This window comes from Pholcus phalangioides, unplaced genomic scaffold (genome assembly GCF_987345545.1).
Source record: "Pholcus phalangioides strain wild (caught in Gottingen) unplaced genomic scaffold, Ppha-v1.0 ptg000042l_1, whole genome shotgun sequence".
Taxonomy (NCBI): Eukaryota; Metazoa; Arthropoda; class Arachnida; order Araneae; family Pholcidae; genus Pholcus; species Pholcus phalangioides.
The window spans coordinates 1,830,815-1,853,226 of NW_028301628.1; the positions used below are offsets into that span (position 1 = coordinate 1,830,815).

General features: G+C 35.9%; 1 protein-coding gene across 1 annotated transcript; it reads left to right on the top strand.

The window, feature by feature from the left end:
* Nucleotides 1–1,115: 1,115 nt before the first annotated feature.
* On the top strand, nucleotides 1,116–21,784 carry Polr3C (RNA polymerase III subunit C). The gene is made up of 11 exons (XM_089255472.1): nucleotides 1,116–1,452; nucleotides 2,686–2,831; nucleotides 2,961–3,073; nucleotides 5,452–5,606; nucleotides 7,404–7,537; nucleotides 8,235–8,418; nucleotides 13,763–13,944; nucleotides 16,846–16,966; nucleotides 18,202–18,270; nucleotides 18,387–18,554; nucleotides 21,612–21,784. Exons 1-11 carry the CDS (start codon nucleotides 1,303–1,305, stop codon nucleotides 21,753–21,755), a joined length of 1,566 nt encoding a protein of 521 aa, XP_089111598.1. The 5' UTR covers nucleotides 1,116–1,302; the 3' UTR covers nucleotides 21,756–21,784.
* Nucleotides 21,785–22,412: the final 628 nt, after the last annotated feature.

Consider the following 22,412-nt stretch of genomic DNA (forward strand, 5'->3'; position numbering starts at 1 on the left):
CCTCCCAGCAATAATGGCCATGCCCTCTCCCCATACTTCCAAGTCTATCTCCGCCTATGCCAGTGACGTACAGAGTGAGGGACTAATTCAGTGAGTGACCTAGAGCGTGTGCCAGCACGTGAGTGAGCAAAAGAGGTATTTAGAGCGTGGGCAAGCATGGGAATGACCAAACAAGTGGCCTACAGAGCGTGAGCAAGCATGTGAATGACCAGTGAGCAAACATAGTGACTTGTGCAAACATGTGAATCACTAAAAGAGGACTAAAGCAATGTGCACAACATATGAATCACAAAAAGAGTGACTTTAGAGACGCAGTGTACTTGCAGGAAGGGAGTTAAGCAGGTTATAGCACAGGGTGGAGCATTCGAGGAAAGAAGTCTCAAGAAAATTAGACTATAGTGAGAGAAGGGCGGCAAAATCCGTGCAGCCCGCAGGCAAAAAAACCATAAATGCGCCTCTGGATCCGGCGCTGGTAGCAATTTTTTTCCCTTCACATTGAGGAAGAAGCAGTGCTGTCTTAACGCATGTGTCCCATCCGTACACGACCCGGAGGCCTCAAGAGAAGGGAGAGGCCTAAAAAGATCAGAAAGTAGCTGATTTTGTCGAGAATTTGCCAGGTAGGAGGCCTCAGAAAAATCACTTGGCCCGAGGGCCCGTGATGCTTTTAAGATAGCCCTGAGAAAAATATTGGGTGGAGGACAAAAAACTAAATTTGAATCGATTAATGAGAAACAAATTACTCGGAATTTTGCAATCGCCACAAAGGACCTTATTCCGGAATTCTTTTCGAATCTTGGGGATGAAAACAGCTATTTGTGATATTTTAGAAAATTTTGGTCAGTTTTGTGCCATAATTGGAATTTCGCCGTTATTTGGCGACTTTTTGGCAACAATTAGTGTTGTCCCGTATTTGCGAACCAAATTGTATTTTACTCAGGAAATATGGTCATTTTGATACCATATTGTCATTTGATACCATATAGTCATTGTCATTTTCGGGATTCTCCTAGAAAACATATGGTCAGATGAGTTGTCCAGACAACCACCATTGAGGAACAAGCTACGGCCGTCTGTATTGTGCCAATGTGTGTATGAAACTGAGGTCAAAGTCGTTTATATTTACATTTGTGAAATGAAAATCACGTGCCCGGCGCAAATGTTTTCCAACTTTCATTTGAATATGACCATAAAATCATGAAGTTAATCTCTTTATTTGAGATAAATGCCAACAACTAATAACATGAAAAACTAAAATACCAAAGAAAATTGTCGCGTTGAGTATAATATATACGAATTTTAATAATGTCTATCAGGGAGATTGAACTGTGCGCTTGTTTGTTGAAGGACAACTATGGAGAAAGTGTCGGTGTCGTGGGAAAATATTTGATGGCTCAGATTTGTCCCCGGCCCTTGGTAGTGATCTGTCGCAGCGTGTCTCTCCCTAGAACCGTGGTAAGGCTACATGACATTTGGTTCGTTTTATACAGTGTTGAAATGAACGATCGAAAAATTGCTATTGTTGCATTTCATAAACTGAGTAATCAACAGCTTCCTTCAAATACAATAAATTTACGTTGCAAAAATTAATTACTTTAAACCTTGCTCACTTGACATTCGAGTAGACGCTCCTCTTTTCCAACCGAGTGTGGATCCATATGGGTTCAATCGCCCCTCCCAGAAGCTGAATAATGGTTGAGAAGATTTGTGTGTCCCGTAAAATATGGGACGATCAAACGAACCAGTGCAGTTCCCCCATGACATTATCCTGGATCTGTGCCTGTTTCCAACGTGGATCTTCGAAGCTTAACAATGCGCCGAATTGCGCAACAAATTTATTGCCCATTGCATGTCAAAATTTATGTAAATTCCCAATATACAGTATACTATAGCTTGACAGCTATATTTATCATTATCCCCGTTTCTGCAATATTTGCTATGGTTACCACCAATGGGAGAATAAGAACACTTTACATGCTACGAAGGAGGATGTTGGTAACTTATCAGTCTTTTAGCCTGGTTGAAAAGTTGTTAACAAAAAGTCTTGAAACTCTCTGCAAATCTCAAGCAGACTTTCAGTTGTTTCAAATACAGGTCATCTATTTGCCACCAAAGAATTTTCGCCTTAACCCCCCGAAATATTCCATCTCACCAACTAAACAATGGGACATTTATTATATTCTGTGCACAGATTGTTCTTAAGGCTACATCAGTCAAACCAAACACTATCTGAAATGTAGTTTAAGTGAACATAAGAGGTATGTTAAAAATCAAGAGGCCCATAAGTCCACATTAACTTTATACGGGTGGCATGCTGTGTTGATAGACGGCGGTGCATAAAATAAAATCACTGAATTCTGGACCTGAACCTGCCAAAAAATTATGTACGTCACAGAACAATTTTAAGAAAAGTGTTGAAAACAATACTCTATGGGAATTTTTACTGCAGAACATGCAAAACATTCCGCTTTTGGGGAGAAGGGTATTACTAGTAAACTACGTGCTTTAAAAAAATTGAGGGAAACCAAAATGTATCAAATTCCTGACCACAGAATTTTAGCAGCACTGCCAATTTTTCAAATGTTGCCAGTTAGCATTCACCCAATTATGAAATATTTTATTATATGTACTTGCTGCCTACTGTTGATATAAATGTGTGTGTAAAGCTCTGTCCACTTTAATTTCCAGGTTAACACTGCTCTGAGATTTCTACTTCAACATAATCTTGCTGAATTTTCTGTAAGTTCTCGAGGCTCCGCAGAATACAGTTTGAAATGCGAGAAGGTCATAAATTTGCTTTACTATCAGCAGTATGTGTATTATACTAAACTAGAGTAAGTTGGTTCAATTTTCATGTTACATTTCTGTGTTCAATCGATCTGTTTTATGTCAGGACAGTTTTGTAACTGCGTGTTATAAATTCACATTTGGCTTAAATTTTTTTATTTTTGTTATTGTCAAAGCTTTGGAGATGTTGCGGAACTGATTGCAGAAGAATTCCTGAGTCATGGAAGGGTAATCATGAGCAAAGCAATCAGACAAGTTGGGTTGAAGCTGGTCGAGGCCAATGAAACTGGTAAAACGATTTTTTTAGATGTTAATCTCTCCGACTTTTTTTTCGGTTTTGCTCCAGCATTTCTCGTCCCTACATATTGCACATCTGCTCTGTACATACCCTTATTCTCAATGGTTTTCAAAAACTCTTAACTTATTAAATTTTTGATTGCTGGTAACATAACGTTTGTATAAAAATTACCCTATGAAACTGAGTTTTACCATGGGCATCTCAGCTTATGGTCCCTCCCCCCCCCCCAAATTGTAAAAAAAATTATTTTTTTATTATTATTATAACAAAACAAGTGGAATACATGGGCATTCAAAAGTCTTGGCAAATGCAATAATGCTTGTAGCGCCAGTTCATTTACATGCATTTCCCTGATTTTGACATATGTGAAGCAGAAGCAAGATATTTATTGACACCTGTAGCTCATCAAATTTGTTTGTTTGGGGATTAATGAGCTTTTATTGTCTAATTTTTGTTTTTCGACAGATCGAAAGTGTTTTGACAAATATAGTTTAATCAAATATTGCAGGGTATGAAAAAATTGAATTTTTTAAATTTAAATCTGACTTTTTTTGTATTTAAATCAAATTATTTTTATCCTAATTAACTTACTGCTTCATAATTAAAAATGAATAAACTACAATCAAAATGTATGAACACAAAAAATCTGTGTTTATGTAACATGAAAAATCATTGAGTCTGAATTAACTTCATGGATTAACATTTTTCTTGTAGAGAAAATTGCTTTTATTCATGAGGGTCCACCCATTAAAAAGTGAATGGACGGTGACAACTCAGTATCATACATTACATATATGGTGCAGGTTTCTGTATTCACTCAGTGGGGGACCAAAGGGTCAGTCAGCATCAACTGAATAGAAAACATTCTATTGACAAGATTTTTTCTCCCGCAATTCATTAATGCATTTATTATGATGTGTTTCCGACTTGTCTGATGTTGCTGAATAATTTATATATATATAATACTTTTTGTATTAAAAATTTGAGTTTTCATGGTTTTTTTACCAAAACTTATTAAATCTGTAAAAGAGTAAAAAAAAAAATATTTTTTATATATATATTTATATATATGTCATATTTGCCCTAATTTAACAATTTTCTTCAATTTGCGAATAAAAATGTCAGTGTTATCCGATTTGTTAAATGAGGATTTCACATTATCTAACTCAGCTCTATATGGAAGCCTACTATAAAGATAGATTTATCAGATTTTTTCCAGTCTCAAAGTAAGAACTCCATGACTGATTGTAATTCATTGGGATAATAACAGGACCCTGTTGCCAATTACCAATGCATTTTCCAAAATCTGTAGACCAGGCCTGGGCAAATCCCAGGCACCAGGTTGACTAAAAAATTGTTGTCGCTCAAAAATTCCTTTGATTACTAAATTGCAGACAGAGAGAGCACAAAATGTTTGGAATTTATAGCAGTGTATCTGCTAACATGAAAGAGGGGTCACTATGTCCTGAAAAAAGTCAAAAGAAGCATTATTTTGGACCTTTTCTTTTGGGTGAATTTTTTTTTGCACCTAAAAATTTTTCACTGCGCCTAGTATTTTTTTCAAATTGTCCAGCCCTGGTTTAGATGATAAATGGGCACACTTCTATTTAGCATCATGTTTTACTATCAGCCATTATGAACAATTAACTGGTTTTAACCTCGAACCTTCAACACAAACACCATCAAGGGTGGGTCCAAATAGCAGTGGCAAGAGCTCGGCCTTGAAGCTCATGTCCATACAATGCCAATTATGCAGACAAAATCGTCATACAAGGGCACAATCATCCAGACACGCTCATACAAGGAATTAAAAGATTATGGTGCCATCGCATTGGTGATATTAACATGCTACTTGTAGACCAGAGGTCCATGAGCTTGGATGAGGAAAACAATTCACTCATTAATGAAACAGATACTTTCTGAATTTTATGCCGAGGCAAACTCAAAAATTCACTCATTGTTTTTACATTGCTATGTGCTAAAGATAATTTTGTAAAGGGGTCTGTGGCTGTCATTGTATTTGCATAGGGGGTTCATGAACTTTATATTGTTGGAACAAAGGGTCCACAGGAAACACAAAATGTTAAGAACCTCCTATAATAGACCAGCGTATGTTTGTACCAAACTTCATCAGATTTTGAACAATAGTTTGATTTTTGTAAGCAAAAGTCTGAGCAGAAAGCAGGTGAAATACCATTTATAATGTTGAAATCATTAAGTGAGGGGGAGGGCATAGCAAGAAACTAGATTTTAGTCAACTTCAAAATGTTAAGTCTGGTGGTAGCTAGATGATGTCAATGTATGAAAGTGTTTTCTTTTTTTTAACGCATTTGAAAGAATTATATTGGTGTAACATTATACATTTTCAGATTATTCCTCAGAAAAATTATCTGAAGTCAAAGATGGGTTCGAAAAAATGGTGAGAATGAAATTTCTCTGTCGTGCAGCTTGTCCTTCAACAGACAAGAAAAAAAGGGTACCTTCACTCGACGTCGATCCTAAATATATGTATCAAGTTCCTGAGGTAATTTTTCTTTCTTTCAAGCTATTAATATGTGTACAGACAGTGTGTTTTGAAGTTGATGTAACAAATTTCCGGGGTGGGGGGTGGTAGAGATGTGCAGTCGAATCACAACATCAGAGTCATTAATAGAGAGAATTTTTGAATAGAGTATAACAGCATTTGTGCTGCTGAAGGATGTAGCATGAACCCTCTGGGAGAGACGTGCAGGTATAAGCGGATACAGACTCCTCCTATGGGAAGATCTCCTGGGGGTGTGTATAGTGAATGGGAGAGGGGGTGAATGTTCCTCTCTTCACGCTTCCACCTATGTCAATAATACAATTTTCTCCCTGAAGCATCCCCCCACTTCCTGTATCTGCCTATGGGTGCGGGATTTGTCAAGCATTTTCTTTTCTTTTGCTGTGAAACGTACTAAGAGACACCATATTGCCACTGTAATGGATTAAGCATGGAGGGTGCCTCTTGTTTCCATTATTTTTGAAACTTTTCCATTTCAAGACCTTTCATCAACAGATTTTCATTACTGTATTTGTATTTTAATGCTTCACACATTCAAGGAAAAATTCTTTGACGGGGGAAAATGCTTATTTAGTTGTCTTTTCTCACCACTTGAAATGTGGTAGATTAGTTTTTAGACATCCTATATGTGGGATAAATATCTGTTAAATATATCTATCTCTTATATTATTTTTTATGGTGTTGTTGCAGGACACAATGGCCCAAGTTAGTAAGATACTTGCCAACAGCACCAAAAGATGTTCAAATGTGTCATGAGTTTGATAGTTCTCTCAAGAATCTTTCTTGAAAAAGATATGCAACAGAAACAAAGGCAACTGTAAAATATGCTGATGCGAAAAGCCTCACCACTAAGGGCATCCACCTCCTGTAGAGAGATATGAAGAAAAAGAATTGTGTAAAGCACACATACATGCTTAACTCATGGCCCACAGGCTAAATGTAGCCCTTGGAGTCATCTTATGTGGCCTGCAAAATTAGACCTAATTTCGTAAAAATGAACTAAATCATTGTGTTTCTAGATGTTCTTAACCACCAATGACTAAAATTTGCTGCCTATCCACACTTGTTGCTCTGGACTACAGCCTCCCTAGCCCTCCTGTAAATACGCCTCTGCTTCCATGTAAAACAATTATCCTAATTTTTCATTTTAAAATTTTCCGTATTTCTTGAAAATCATGAAATATATTATTTGATTGTGATCTACAACTGACCACTGAAGTAGCCTATGAAAGATTACTAGATCACTGAAGCTGCCCATGACACATTTCCAGATCACTTGAACTGCCAGCAGCACATTTCCAGATCACTGAAGCTGCTCACAACACACTCCTAGATCACTCAAGTGGCCTGCTACATGTTTCTAAATCAATGAACTGGCCTGCACTCTTCAAAAGGTTGAGAACCCTTGGTGTAAAGCTTCGTTTGGAATCGGCTATAGACTGTAGGTATAGTTAATGCCTTACATGCAGAAAGTTATTTTACTGTGGTCATTGACTGGGCCCCGGACCAGAAAACCTTGTCAAACATTAAATGGATGGGCCAGAAAGCCTTGTCAAAATATTAAACTCTGTCAAACATTAAAGGGGGGGGGGGAAATGAAACATGGTTGTCCAGACTTATCCACATGCTGCTCTATTTTCAGAATTAATTAATCTATAAGTAATAATTGTTAACTGGATGCTGTAATTAACTGTGTGCAATCAAGGCCCTGTCTTGCTTTTAGTTGTCGTTGATTAAACATGATACTTTTCAAGCCTCCAAAAAAAATTCATGTTTCAGATTCAGCTGCATTTGCTGGAAATGAGAGGAAATCCAGATTCGCCACCAAGAAAGAAGCTGAAGGGAGATAATGATCCCCAAGATGCAGGAATTTATTGGAAACTTGATTCCAATCGTATTTACAGATATTTGAGGTGTGAAAAAAATACTTTTTACTTTTTTTTTAATCCTTTCAGACCCAGAGCATTATCATTATTATTTTTTGAAATTTTCAAAATGCTTCTACATTTTTGATGCTCAAAAAATGCATTAAAAACATAAATATCAGCAAATCATGTCATGACAGACACAGCATTTTTTTTTTCTTTTGTGTGTGTGAGAGAGAGAGAGAGATATCTTTGTTCAACTTTTCTCAGCTAAGATGATGCAGAGTATATTCATCTTCACATTCAATTTTTTCCAAAGATTTATTTTTATGTAAAAAATTACACTTTGCTCACAGGCCCTTTTTCCTGGAAGCATCTTAAAAACCTTCCTGAAAGTTCAACTTTAACTGCTGCCCTCTGATGAAAGCCTCCAAAGTTCCTATTCACCTTATTTCTAACTCAAAACTTAGGCAATCCTTTAAATCAGGGCTTAACTGCCTGAGGTCAAAATAAAAATTCTAAAGTGAGAAAAATCAATCCACACATTTGTGGCATCAGGGTCTAAAAGGGTTAAACTATTAGAGAAATTCGCTCTGACTATACCATCATCTTGAACAGCTGTTGAAGAATTTTTATTTTGTAGAGCTCAGCATAAAAAAAAAAACATTAATTTCTTAGAATTGTCTATGCTTTCAATGACCAATACAATAAGTTGAAATAATAAATCTGTTTATTTCTGTATCAGGGACCAAGCCATCATCAATGGAGTTGCTAGTGCCGTAGATAAGAGAAGCGGAGAAATCATAAAAGTGATGCTCAATTTGTCAGACGAAAAACCTGCTGGACAGAAACAACTGTGGTCGTCCACGTCATTATCTACAGGATACTATGACATTTTGGAAAGACTTAAAGGGAGTGTGACTGCTGCAGTGAGTTACAGATTTTCTTTTGTCATTCCCCATCAATCTTTGTAATGTAGATGTTTTTCAATCATATTCAGTACTAAAGATGACAGTTTTTACTTCTGATGTAGATGTAGATGTCAACATATAAACACACACAACATTCATCATTTTTATGCACCATAATGAGGGAACACAGATATACAAATACAAATACAACGCCACAACAGGCAAAATGCCCAACGAGGTGGCTGATAAAAAGATGCCCATAAAAATATGGTTGTCATATGTTTCAAAAATACAGCAACCCAATTAAAAATGCAATTAACACAAATTCACATGATAAAATATTATACAATGCCCATAAAGAATACTTATGGTTGCCTTATTCAAGAATGGATAGCTTCTCGATTTACCCCAACATGTTTATCGTATTTCTTTTTAAACGTGTCAATTGTGTTACAATTTACTACCTCCGGGGGTAAGCTATTCCATTTATTAACAACCCTATTGGAGAAAAATTCCCTGCGACACCATAACCTTGCATTGTCCCTCACCAATCGATACTGGTGTCCCCTTGTAAAAGCAGTCGATTGGCGGTGTACTAAAAGTTCATGGTCCATCCTATCCATCCCATTGAAAATTTTGAACACTTCGATCATATCTCCTCGACACCTGCGTTCATCCAATGTAAACATATTCAAAAAATGAAGTCTTTCTTCATAACTCAAGCCCTGTGTGCCAATAAGGACACGCGTAGCTCTTTTCTGCACCCCTTCAACCAAGTCTATGTCCCTCTGTAGGTATGGTCTCCAAAACCTTACAGCATACTCCAGTCCAGGACGAACTAAGCCTCGAAAAAGCGGAAGAATGACTTTAGGAGAACGCGAAGAGACCTTTTTGAAAATGAGACCAAGCATTCTATTCGATTTTTTGACAACCGCTGAACAATGTTCAGAAAACTTAAGTCGCTCGTCAATGAGAATTCCCAAATCGGTGACTCTAGTTGCATCCGGGATAGTGACACCATTCAACTCGTAAGAGAACCGTGGGTTGTTCGAACCAAAATGAGCGACCATGCACTTATCTACGCTAAACGTCATGCTCCATTCATTTGCCCATGCTGCAATCTTGTTTAAGTTGGTCTGGAGCAACTCCCTATCGCTTTCATTTCCGATTACCCCCATTAGCTTCACATCATCTGCGAATTTGCTAGTAATTCCATCGATACCCTGATCGAGTTTGTCGATAAAAAGTGAAAAAAGTATGGGGCCAAGGACACTTCCCTGAGGAACTCCACTTGTGACGTCTGTCCAACCAGAGAATTCCCCGTTCACCATAACTCGTTGCGACCTATCTCTTAACCACGATTCTATCCAATTCAGCAAGTTGCCCCCTATTCCAATCTCGTGTAAACGCTTCAAGAGTTTGCCATGTTGGACCCGATCGAATGCCTTCTGGAAATCAAGGTAAACAACGTCGACATTTTTGCTCTTACCCAAAGCCTTAGTCACGTAATCATAGAAGCAAAGGAGGTTAGTTACACATGACTTCCCCTTCCTGAACCCACGCTGATTATCCGACAATACATTATTCTCGTCTATCCACTTCACAAACTGCCTTTTGATGATAATTTCCAAAATTTTCGAGAGGGAGCTCGTCAAACTCACTGGACGATAATTAGACACCACCTCTCTACTACCCTTCTTAAATATCGGAACAACGTTAGCCAGTTTCCAATCTCTCGGGACGATACCCTCAGCAACACTACTCCTGAATATCTGTGCGACTGGCCCCAACAATTCATTAGCACCTTCCCTGAGAACCCTGGGATAGATATCATCTGGTCCTGGTGCTTTGCTTGCACATACATTTCTTAGAAGATTTAGGACCTCCACGTCTTCTACTTGAATATCGTTGAGGGTTTTATTACCCCATGCAACACCCGTATATCGAATATCATTATCTCCATTAAAAACCGACGCGAAAAAGTCATTGAAAGCACTACACATGCCTACATTGCTCTCTACCTTAGAGCCTCCTATCGAGAGGGGGCCAACTGTCCCCTTACATCCATTATTGACGTATCGAAAAAATGATTTTGGGTCAGAGCCAATGTTATCTGCCAACCTAGATTCAACTTCCTTTTTGTTATCCCTTATCGCTTTCTTCAACAGTCTTCTTTTATCAGTAAACAATGATAGGTCACCACGTCCACTTTTATACTCTCTGAATGCTCTTTTCTTTTCAAGATAAAGGTTCCGCACGCTATCCGTGAACCATAGAGGGTGTGATGTACAAACACGCTTTTTTCGAACAAAGGGTATGACGTCGTGCAAAACAGAGGACAGCTTCGTACTAAATTCTTCCCATTGACTTACCACCCCTACTGATTCCAACCGGTCTTTGAAAACTTCCGCTAACCTTCTTCTCAAAACATCAAAGTTAGTTCTCCGAAAACAAGGAACCAGTCTTTTGTTATCAACCTTACCCGAGGAAAAGTTACAGTGAAATCTGACGATACGATGATCACTGGAAGAAAACTCTTCCCCCACCGAAACATGTTCAACTAGATCCTCAGAACTAGTAAGAACTAAATCCAAAATAGCAGTACCCCTAGTGGCTTCTGATACATGCTGATACAAAAAATTTTCGAGCACCAACTTAAAAAAGTCTCTTTCATACTGATTTCCAGATGAAAGGTTCTCCCAATCAATACCCGGGTAATTGAAATCCCCTAGTATGAGAACCCTCTTTCGCTTACACATGTAGGAAATTTCATCATGCATTTTGGCGATATAGTTTTGATCCCTATTCGGTGGATTGTAACAAACCCCAACAATAAGCTTATGACGTCTTTTGTTCTCAAGTTCAACCCATATGGTTTCAATATCACTTCTCTGCACGTTACACTCTCTAGCCTTCAAACATGATTTCACGTATATCAACACTCCACCCCCTTTCCTATCAGATCTATTTCTCAAAAAAGTATCGTATCCGGAGATGTGTAAGAAAGATTCATCCCCATCGTTTGCCCAAGATTCTGTAATGGCTATAAGATCCAAGTCCTCCACAACTATCATAGTTTCTAAAAAATCTTTCTTATTACCCAAGCTCCTGGCATTTATTAACACACATTTTAATTTGCCCGGTGGTTTGTTGTCAATCGAGAAGCCATCCAAGTCAGAGGTGGGTAATTCCCCGTCAGTACTGTTGTGATTATCATTAACTAACCCGCATTCCCGACTACGTGACCTGACCTAAGACTATCGTAAACCTCCCAGACCCCTCTCTTATTTAGATGGATCCCATCCGAACGAAGCCACCTATCGGTAAATGCGGGAAGCTCCAAGAACGTGACCCCAAGTGAGGAGCAAACGTCCTTCAGGCCTATATTGAATTGGTGGATCCTACTCCTATATCCCCTACTACCCCTTGGCAGCACTGGAATCACTGCCACATCTGAACCCCCCTCCCTAGCGGATAATAGTAAATCCCGGTATTCTGACAGAGACTCACTAATATTCGCTCCTACCTGATTTGTTCCCACCCACAGAATCACCCGCAAGGGCAACTTTCAGCGATGAAAAACGTCTCGAACGTTGCCAATCTTCCCCCCAGGAAGACAACAGCGCTCGAAACCCCGAAAATCCCTACACACTCGGTTCCCAAGTTCCCTAACCATAGAATCGCCGATGATTAAACCCCTATCACTATCCCCCTCTACCTCATCCACGACCACCCATTCGCCCTCTAAAATGTCGTTGTTCGTGGAGATTGCTTCTTCATCAACAGGTGGCTCGACGACCAGAGGGTCCGTTATAACCGGGCCCTCTAGCACCCTAACTTTTTCCCGTAAAGCTTCGACCTCGAGTTCCAGCCTTTTTCTATCCAAGCACCCTTTACAATTGAAACTATCAGCTACTATACCCCTAGACCAGGGAAACCTCCCGTCGCAAGCTCTACACAACACTAGTCGAGGTCGAGGCATACTAACACTATTGCTAAAGCTAGATAATAATAATAATACTTAACAATACGAAAATGAGAAACGTTAACTGGAAATTAAAATAATGTAAAATACATTACTATGCAAAATATACGTAAGAGACTATACGAAAAAATTACGTAAAGTAGAATGCTCAGCACTAAATCACGAAGAATAAAATAAATATGTATATAAAGAATACAACACCCTCTAAAAAAAGTATTAAGCTACGAAGTACAATTTATACTTATTAGAATTAGCTAACTATCTCAAAACACTAACACTACAACAATAGGCCCAAATGGAAGGAAAACAACGTTATTGAGAGTACCCGGGAAAAAGTATACACTGTTTGCTAACACTAACGTCCAAAAACCTACAAAGAAGCGAGCGAACCTGGCGAAAAAACAACGAAAATGAAATGCGAACGAGAAAAATAAATATAAGTCGATCGAAAATACACAACGAAAATTTAAAAAAAAAATGAGAGCAATATAATAAAAAAAACCACTTATCTCACAATCCAACGTGCGCTAAAAAAAAAAGAAAATCACCGCAGAATATGACCCAACAATAAACAACACGCTAAGTAAAACTCACGAGAACGAAGAAAAACACAAAGAAAGACACAAAATGGCGCACTGGCGTGTCGGTGAGCGGAGCGCGATAATAGCACGTCCGTTCCCAACGACGGCGAAGACACTCTGTTAAAATGGGATGAAATATCAGCTAGGCAAACACTATTTCTTTCAATTTTTCTTCTTTTTTTCTGTTTTCAGAGGTAATGTTACGAATGGTGAATAAAAATTCAATTCTATTTTTGGACGGAATTTCTTTGTACTGTCTGCAAAATTTCAAACTAAAACTCTTCTCTTGGGTAGCCTACAGGTTATACACAGGAAATTACAATATATATAGACATTTAACTTCCACAAAAACCATCTCTTTGGAAGTAAAATGGTAATTTAGTCAAAGCTTGTCTCAACTACCCCACATTGTTCTGTCGAAAACAGGAATTATATCGGATAGTCGTTATATCGAAAGAGAAACATATAGTTGTCATATAAAAACATTTTGGACTTATCCTACTGGTCATTATAATATAATGGTTGCTATAACATGGGGTTGTTATAATGAGTGTAGACTGTAAATTGCTTCTGTGGCGATCAACAGTGGTTGTAAATAGTTAGTACAATGGACTAAGTAATTTTCTGAATTACTGGAAGGTAGTTTAAAACAGTATAAACTTCTATACTGCACTTCCTATTCTGCACTTGCAGGAAGACTTCCTTAAAAATGCTGGATTATAGAGAGTTCTCGTCAGATAATAGAGAGTTATTAAAATTTGTTGAATATATCACTTCACATTATTTAATTTCACAGGAATTCGATCAGTACCTAAGAGTTTTATGTGAAGATGATCGTAGCTTCATATCTAAAGCAGATGACCGCAGTGGTGGCATGTATGTTGTGAACATAAAGAAAATCATCGATCATCTTTCAGAGGAAATATCTGCATCAGTTGTTCAAGAAAGATTCGGCTCTAAAGCCTGCAGAATATTTCGGTAATATAACTTTGATCCTGACTCTGATTGTTGTGTTAGAATACATGCTTTCAAGTAATTATTACTAGAGCCCGGAAATTCAAAATGCCATAAATGCCTTTTTTTTGGCCCATTTGCAAACTTTTTTGGTAAAAATGTTTTTAAGATTTTTCTGCCGTAAATGCGTTTCAATATTTTTTATGTTTATTCATGAATTTCAGATGCCATTTTCTGTGAATTAGATATTTTCAGCATTGAGAACTTCAAAAAAATTTCTCTTTTTAAAATCTTCAATCCTTAATATTAATTTAGACACAAATAGGCATAAGTGCCTGAGAAATAGAAAATTGATGTTAGGCCTAGAAGTGAATAGACTTACAATAGCACAGACTTTTCATCTCTGCTATATGTTTCTTTCAGATAGCAATCAAAATACTGTCAAATTCACGTCAAGAATGTTAGTTCTAGACGAAAGCAACCTGTGTACAATGTAAGAAATGCTAAGAATAAATTAGAAGTGCCTTTCTCCACATGTGTTGCTCATGCATTGCACAGTATTGTAGTTGAATAGCTGGCCAATGACTGTCCTAATAGGTTGACAATGTTGTGCATTGGTTGCAATAATAGCTACAACAAGGCGGGATGGGAGCTGACAGGGCTGTAGCTCTAGAAAATATGTTAATTTTTTTACACCACAGATCAGGGGTTTTCAAATCTTTTTCTCCTACCCTAATTAACGCTCATCCGCAGTTCCCCCAGAGCAGTTTAACAAAGAGTCTCTTTGAAAAGCCTTTGTTGGGCCGCTGCTCTGAAATGCCCCTGACAAAGGTTGGAGATGCACAGTTTGAGAACCCCTGCCATAGATAAACTGCAAACAATCATGGAAAGTAAGAAAACATTTATGTCCAGAATACAAGATCTTTTTTAAAATCAATGCACAGCCCAACCAAATATGAAGCTTAATATATGAAAATTGAGAAAAATGTGTCATTATTAAAATGTTTCTTTTATATAATTTGATTTGAAAACGTTATGATTTTGATATAACTATTTTTTGTATGTTAGCTAATTACATATCAAGTATTCAATTAAATCGCAATCTAACCTAACCTTGAGGGACCACAAACACTTTTTCTTTGGCGTGATAATTTTAAATTAACTTGACTAATAATGCATACTGTTATTATAAACTATTATTGAAATAGATTGAGTGCCAAGATTTTAGCCAGTTTCTGAACAGTTAATAATGTAGATTTCAGTTACTTTTATCATTAATTATAAATGTATTTTTTTTATTGCCTAAACTTTCGGGGTTCTAATTATTACTCATATCATCAATTGTGTATCAATGCTCATTATAATGACCCCCCCCCCCCATCAAAAACCAACATGTTTGTTAGATTGAAAGGTAAAATACATAGGATGTTGTTGCATGAAAAAATTTAGAACTTATCCTATTGGTCGCTATAATGTGGAGTAGTTATAGATATGCATTTCGTCCTAACTTGGTTGCTGTGTTGATGACACCGTCCGCTAGATTCAATGCTAAAAAACGCGTGGGCAGTTTGAAATTTGATAAAACAGTTCTGCCAACTAAATGTTGAAAATGTAATTTCATTTCATTCATCATAGATTGCAAAAATTGAAGCATATTCTAGAGATGTAAAATTCTTGAGAATAATCTTTCGGAGAATATTCTCATAGAGGAGAATATTCTCTGCTAGGGCTACTATCATAAATAACTTCAGAATATTCTTATAAGTTCTTGATGAGAATATTCTCCTGTTATTTGTAATATAGTTACATATAATATCCTTGAGAATATTCTCTGGAAGGACTACTTTCATAAATTACTGGGGAATATTCTTATAGAAGATAATAAGAATTATTCTGAAGTTATTAATAATAGTCCTTCCAGAGAATATTGTCCTTGATGAGAATATTCTTCAGTTACCGAAATCTTTCCAGAGAGTATTATCAAGAATATGTGTAATAACATAGTATAATAAATAATCTCGATAAATAACTTGAGAATAATAATTTTTTATAAGAATATTCTCTAGTAATTTATAATAGCAGTCCTTTGAGAGAATATTCTCTGTCCCCGTCTCTCTTCCCGTCAAGAAGATCGGAATATTGGAGTTTGTAGATCACAATATTAAAGTTTGAAAGCAAGAAAATTAAACCAATAGGGCTAAATTGCACAACTTTTAAAGAAATGTGAGAATACAGAATTTACGTGTATGTGCATTGAAGAAAACAACAGTTCTGTATCTTCTTAGAATGAAGGTGATTATATAAGAATAGCTTCCTTTATCAATCCATTTTGGTTTAATTTCTTTTTGTTTTGAACTTATTTCTGAAAATTTATCTAGTTTTAAAATAATTTTTTAAGGTTTTAATATAAAGGTATCTGAAACCTTTATAACCAAACTTTTGAAACCTCTCATCATGACCTGGAGAATATTCTGAGAATATTCTTGAACTAAAAGTTGTCATTGGAGGTGATTACACCAAAAATTGTTTTGTTGTAAATGTTTCAGGCAATGAAAACTGATTTATATTTCACAATATAAACAAAATTAGTAAAAACATTTAAGTTATTTAAAAGAAAAATGAATATTCTCGATTATTCTCTAAATTTTACATCCAGGAGAGATATTCTGAGAATATTCTCGTTCTCACCTCACCTCTCTAGCATATTCATCACTAAAAAAAAAATCAGGGATGTCTTGGAAAACGGTGATAAATGGTAACTCTAGTAACTCTATGTGGGGGGGGGGGGGGGTGTTACCAACAAAATTCTTGAGCTTCAAAAAGTTTGGGAACCACTGATCTACTGTATTTGATGAAAATGAGAAATACTCTAAAAACTTTTTTTTTAATGGGCAATATCAACTTTCTGAATTTCACTTTTTTTAGACTGCTTTTGAAGAAGAAATATTTGGAGCAGAAACAACTGGAAGAATTGTCAATGATATCCCCAAAGGAAGCAAAAGAATTCACATATCGCATGATGAGAGAATGTTTTGTCACCACAAAAGTAAAGTTCCGATTTCATTTTTTTTTTCTCTATATGGAACTTGAAAAAAAAACCTGATGGAAATCCAAATTTATGTTAACACAAACTATTTTCACTTCCTTTCCCTTCAGCTTCCTTTTAATAAATCGATCGGAATTTTAAATGAATATTTACTCTGCTAAAATAAAAGGTTTTCAAGGAAGCAAGATATCTCACCATTGTGTGCTGCTCAGAGGGTCAAAGTAACCTGTCACTCATGTCTTTTACATGCAAAATTTTGTGAAGATTAAATAATATAGATTTGTATTGAAGAGCATTTATACTCACATGCAAAGTGAAAACTAAATTAATACATATAAAGATGGGTATTCAAATAGCTCAAAACATAATTTACTGGAATTGAAGTAGAAAAAATTTTGAATACATAAAATCTGAACTTGTATCAAAATGTATTCCTTAATATATATATATATATATATTCGGGTGATTATAAAAAAACTATCCCGACATATGGGCCCCTAACTATCATACCATTCACAGAAACTGAATGAAATTTTGGCATAAGGTATTTTGAGGTATGCGCTCAAGAATGATATGGAAAACAACAGTGTCACTCTAACAGTTACGGTTACAGTGAGAAAATTTCGAAAATATCAAATGGCAACACCAAGTTTTTTGTATTGGAATGCGATCTCCATACTGAAAAACACTAAATAGCGTTGGAATGGCACCTGTAGCACGAAAATCCCTGGAGCTAGGCAAGGAAAAAGGACTTTGCTGTGCACCAGAGCATTTATGTTCGTTTCATTCGTCACACTGTTTTTTCGGCTGAGATCCCTGCCTGATTAGTCCTCCACAAGGTCATGTGGAAAATTTGTGAAACACAATAAAATGCTTTATTTTATGCTGCTTCTCTGTCCTTATTGGTTGTCCTCACTTTTAGCCTATCTACCGCCGGTGATTTTCATGCTACAGTTGCCGTTCGAACTCTATTTAAGGTTTTTCACAATGGAGATCACATTCCAATACAAAAAACTTGGTGTTGCCATTTGATATTTTCGAAATTTTCTCACTGTAACCGTAACTGTTAGAGTGACAGTGTTGTTTTCCATATCATTCTTGAGCGCATACCTCAAAATACCTTATGCCAAAATTTCATTCAGTTTCTGTGAATGGTATGATAGTTTTTTTATAATCACCCTGTATATATGCATGCCTTATAGAATTTCATGTTTCAAACATTCTATCTTTCACAGGAAATATCCAAGACAACTGATTATGCTGCTGGCAGGACGTTCTTCCTTTTTCATGTTGATATCAATCTGGTATTAATTTCATTTTTCTTACTCAAGAGAAAAAAAGGGGGTTATACCCCACTTCAAGATTTTTTCATATTCAGTTTTATAACAGATGAATCTGATTATAAATAATATACTTGTAGGTCAGTAGAATGTTGTTGGAAAATTCATTCAAAGCCGCAACTAATTGTATGATATGCTTGGAGACTTATAAGAAAGATCAACGACGACTGCTGGACAAAAAGTTCAGGTTGGATGCCATCGTCGCTACTTTGGAACAGACTGGTGCATCTTCAGAGGAAATAGAAGAGGTATATATATATATATATATATATATTAAATTTAAAAAAAAATAGAAGTAGATTTTGTTATATTGTGCAACTTGGTCAATCTTTCAATTCGTCAAGAACTTGGTCATCTTTCCAACTTGAATGAAGAGTCTTTTGAAATACAAAGGGTCTTTACACACATTGAAAGCAGCTTTGATTTTTGGATTTGAAATAAAAATTAAGATGAACCAGAAATAAAATCTGGCAATAGGCTGTTAAACAAGGAGTGAAAAATTGTCTGCTAGTGAAAGTTTATTTTGTGCTACATGAAATGAGGTACCAATTGTATCAGGGTACATTGATTTAAATCACTTGATATATAGATATAACTGCACTGATAAAAAAACTAATTTTTGTAGAAAACCTTGAATTCCATGCCTCTAATTGCTGATTTAAAATAATAGATATTGTACCAACATAAATATTGTTGGACTTGAAATTTTGATAAGAAAAGTGAAGTCGTCTAAAGTTTGCTTGTTTTTTTTAACCAAAATTCATTAAATAATAAATGTGTCAATTATTAAGCACCATCAGTTGGAAACACATCACACTAAATGCATGTAACGACTATGCAAGAAACAATTTGTCAATGGAGTATGTTTTTCGTTTAGTTGATGCTGAATGATCCTTTGGTTGTACAACAGGGAATCGAGAAACACTGCATCTCATATGTGATACTGAATCATCACCACCAGGCATTCACTTTGGATGGGGGGACCGTCATGAATAAAAGCACTTCTCTACAAGAGGAATGTCAATCCATGCAGTTTAATTGGGCCCAACGACTTTCATGTTACGTAAACACAGAATTTTGATGTGCATATTTTTATATTATTAATTATTCATCAATGCTGAATTAAATTTGAGAGATTAGGTGAAAAAAACAGGTAGGGGATGATGTGAAAATATGAATTCTTAATGATTAACAAGATTTGTTTTAATTAATAAGCAGTCAGTTAATTTTAAAAAATCTGATTTTTTTTTTTTTTAATATTTTCATACCCTGAATTGTATGGCAATTCTGTCACTTAGCAAGCAGGTTTTTACCATTATGTTGGAGAAGTTTAAAAGGGAAATTTGGAAAAACTAATATGAAAATGGAGAGAAAAGTAAATGCAGTAAGAGAATCTTTTGAGTTTCTTTAGCCTCTCTCATAATATGGAGATAATACTACACTTGACAAGGGATAAATGTCAATCAAATAATTTGATAAAAATTCCTATCACCCCATAAGGTTTGTTGTTAACGTGCAAAAACAATGCTTCATCTGGAAGGAAGGAATGAGAAATGAAAATAAGATAAAAGAAGCTGATTAATCACAATACCAAAAAATTGGATTTTTGTAATTAAAATTAACTGATTGCTTATTAATTAAAACAAATCTTGTTAATCATTAACAATGCATATTATCATATCACCTGTTTTTTTCTCCTAATTGCTCAAATTTAATTAAACATTAATGAATAAACTACAAATGAACTATAAGCAATAAAAGTCTTGTGTTTATGTAATATGGAAGGTCATTGAGCCCAAATTAACTAGGATGAAATTTTTTTTTGTACAGAGAAAAGTGCTTTTATTCATTAGGGACCCCCCCCCCCATTAAAGTAAATGAGTGGCGGCAACTCAGTATCACACACATATGGTGCAGACATCTAAATTCACTTGATGTGCAACCAAAGGGCCATTCATCATCAACTAAATGAAAAACAAATTCTGTATATATTAAGATTGTTTCTTGCACAATTGGTGGATGTGTTTCTGATTTGCATGATGTTGCTTAATAGTTTACACATATTTATTCTTTCACAGAATCAATGAGTTTCGATAAAAAACTAACCTTATATAGAAAGTTGAAAGCCCAATGATATTTATCAGGGCATAGAATTCAAGGCTTTATACAAAAAATAATTCTTTTTTTAATCGGGAACCCAAGTGGGACATAAACACCATAGCAACCCTGTCCTATCTCTGTTTTTGAGTTATGGTGCATAATGGATTATGGAAAAAAATGTGTCTAGGTTGAAAAACCCAAATCTGGGAAATTTATGTTAAACTACACGCAAATTAGTCACATATTTGGAAAGAGCGGAAAAAGTTTTATAAGGCGACACCATTTTTATCAGAATATCTGGATTTAATGACAAACTGCAAGCTATGGAAGATTAGTAAAAGTGTAAAATCAAATTTCCTTCAAAATCTGTAATCGTCAATTCCACAAACACTCTTCTAGCTACAATCGGTCAAATTCACCGAAAGCTTATTTATCGCACCAGCTTTCGAAAGAGCTAACAATAAACCATATCAGTGTTCTGGTTCAGAATACATCAGTGAGATCAGCATTTGTCAAAGTAGACATTTTAGTAAATTTTTGGTTGCAATTCAATTTCCTACTTTGCCAATCTTTCAGTGTTTATAGCTCGCCATCAAATCCCGACATCCTGATAGAGGTGGTATCACCTGATAGGATTTTTTCAGCAAATTCAAATAGTCAGCAAAATCTATAACCACCAATTCAGAATTTTAGTTGAATATCTATTCAGACAAATGCTGATTTCAGTGATGTATTATGAACATGAGGCTAAATTTCTTCTGAACGAGAACACTGATATGGTTTATTGTAGGCTTTTTCAAATTTTTGGTAAATTTGGCCGTAATTAGAAGGATATTTGCAGAATTGGCAATTACAGATTTTGGTGACAATTTAATTGTGCATTTCTCCAATCTTTTATTGTTTTTAGTTCGGCATTAAATCTGGTGAAAATGGTATTACCTCATAGGATTTTTGTTCTTTTCAAACGTGCCCAGCTTGCTTGTAGGTTTTACAGAAACTTCCCAGATTTGGGTTTTTTCAGACTTGACATTTTTTTCCATAATCCACCATAACTCAAAAACGGTCAGCGATACGACAGGGTTGGTAGGTGTTTCCCTTGGGCTCATCTATCACCCCTTTTTCGTTTCGCAGATTGGACGCAGTTCACACTGTATTTTTCCTAGATTTTTAAGTTGAAGCCTTTGAACATTTTTTTTTTCTTCCAGGTGATGCAAATGATTACTCCATCAGAAAAAGCCATGCTGGAGAAAACAATGGGTGTCTGTGATAAACTAAACAGAAGCTTAACGCAATTAGCTGTACATATACTTATTTTAAAAACGCATTTGAACATGATTACTATAGCCTGATATATAAATTGAAACATTTTTGGCTTCTATTGATTTGTGTTATGACCACCACATATTTCATTTGGTTGAATAGATTGTAATAAAACAGGACAACGTTTTTCTTCCCACATAACTGGTTCGATCATGCCATTTCCCCCCGATATTGTTCAAAATTAGAAATTCTCCCCGCCCCCTCCTTCTTTTGAGCTAAAATCACTTTTTTTCATCCAGTCATTGTGAGAAATTAGAATGGGAGTGTATCATGAATGATGATACTTTTTTCAATGTATGGTATGTTCCATTGATGTTTTGAGAGTTTTAGACAAAAACTGAGTCTAGTCAATTGAAAGAAACTGACCAAAAGCTGAAGAGAGAAAGAGGGGTTTTTTTTATCCCCTATATATTTGTCTCCACTATAGGAAAGCCATTGAAAAATCAGCACTACACATACATATACCATAGCAGCTACTATGGCCGGATTAGAACATTGTGAATGTTTGTCAACAAGGGAAGGAGGTATACCTGATTTCCTAAATAGACTTGCAGTTTGATAATGATACGGTAAAATTGTTCAATCAAAATTACACTTCACCCACAGTTGGAAAAATAAATGGCAGCACTATAACAATCATTACATAGAAACAAACTTCACGTTAGGTGCACACATTCCAACATGTA

Bases quoted from the DNA above. Each gene is read 5' to 3' on its own strand.
- Polr3C (XM_089255472.1), top strand. From the start codon at position 1,303: ATGTCTATCAGGGAGATTGAACTGTGCGCTTGTTTGTTGAAGGACAAC. The intron at 13,945-16,845 runs GTAATATAACTT...CACTTTTTTTAG, and splicing joins AAAGCCTGCAGAATATTTCG to ACTGCTTTTGAAGAAGAAAT. The intron at 18,271-18,386 runs GTATTAATTTCA...ATATACTTGTAG, and splicing joins TTCATGTTGATATCAATCTG to GTCAGTAGAATGTTGTTGGA.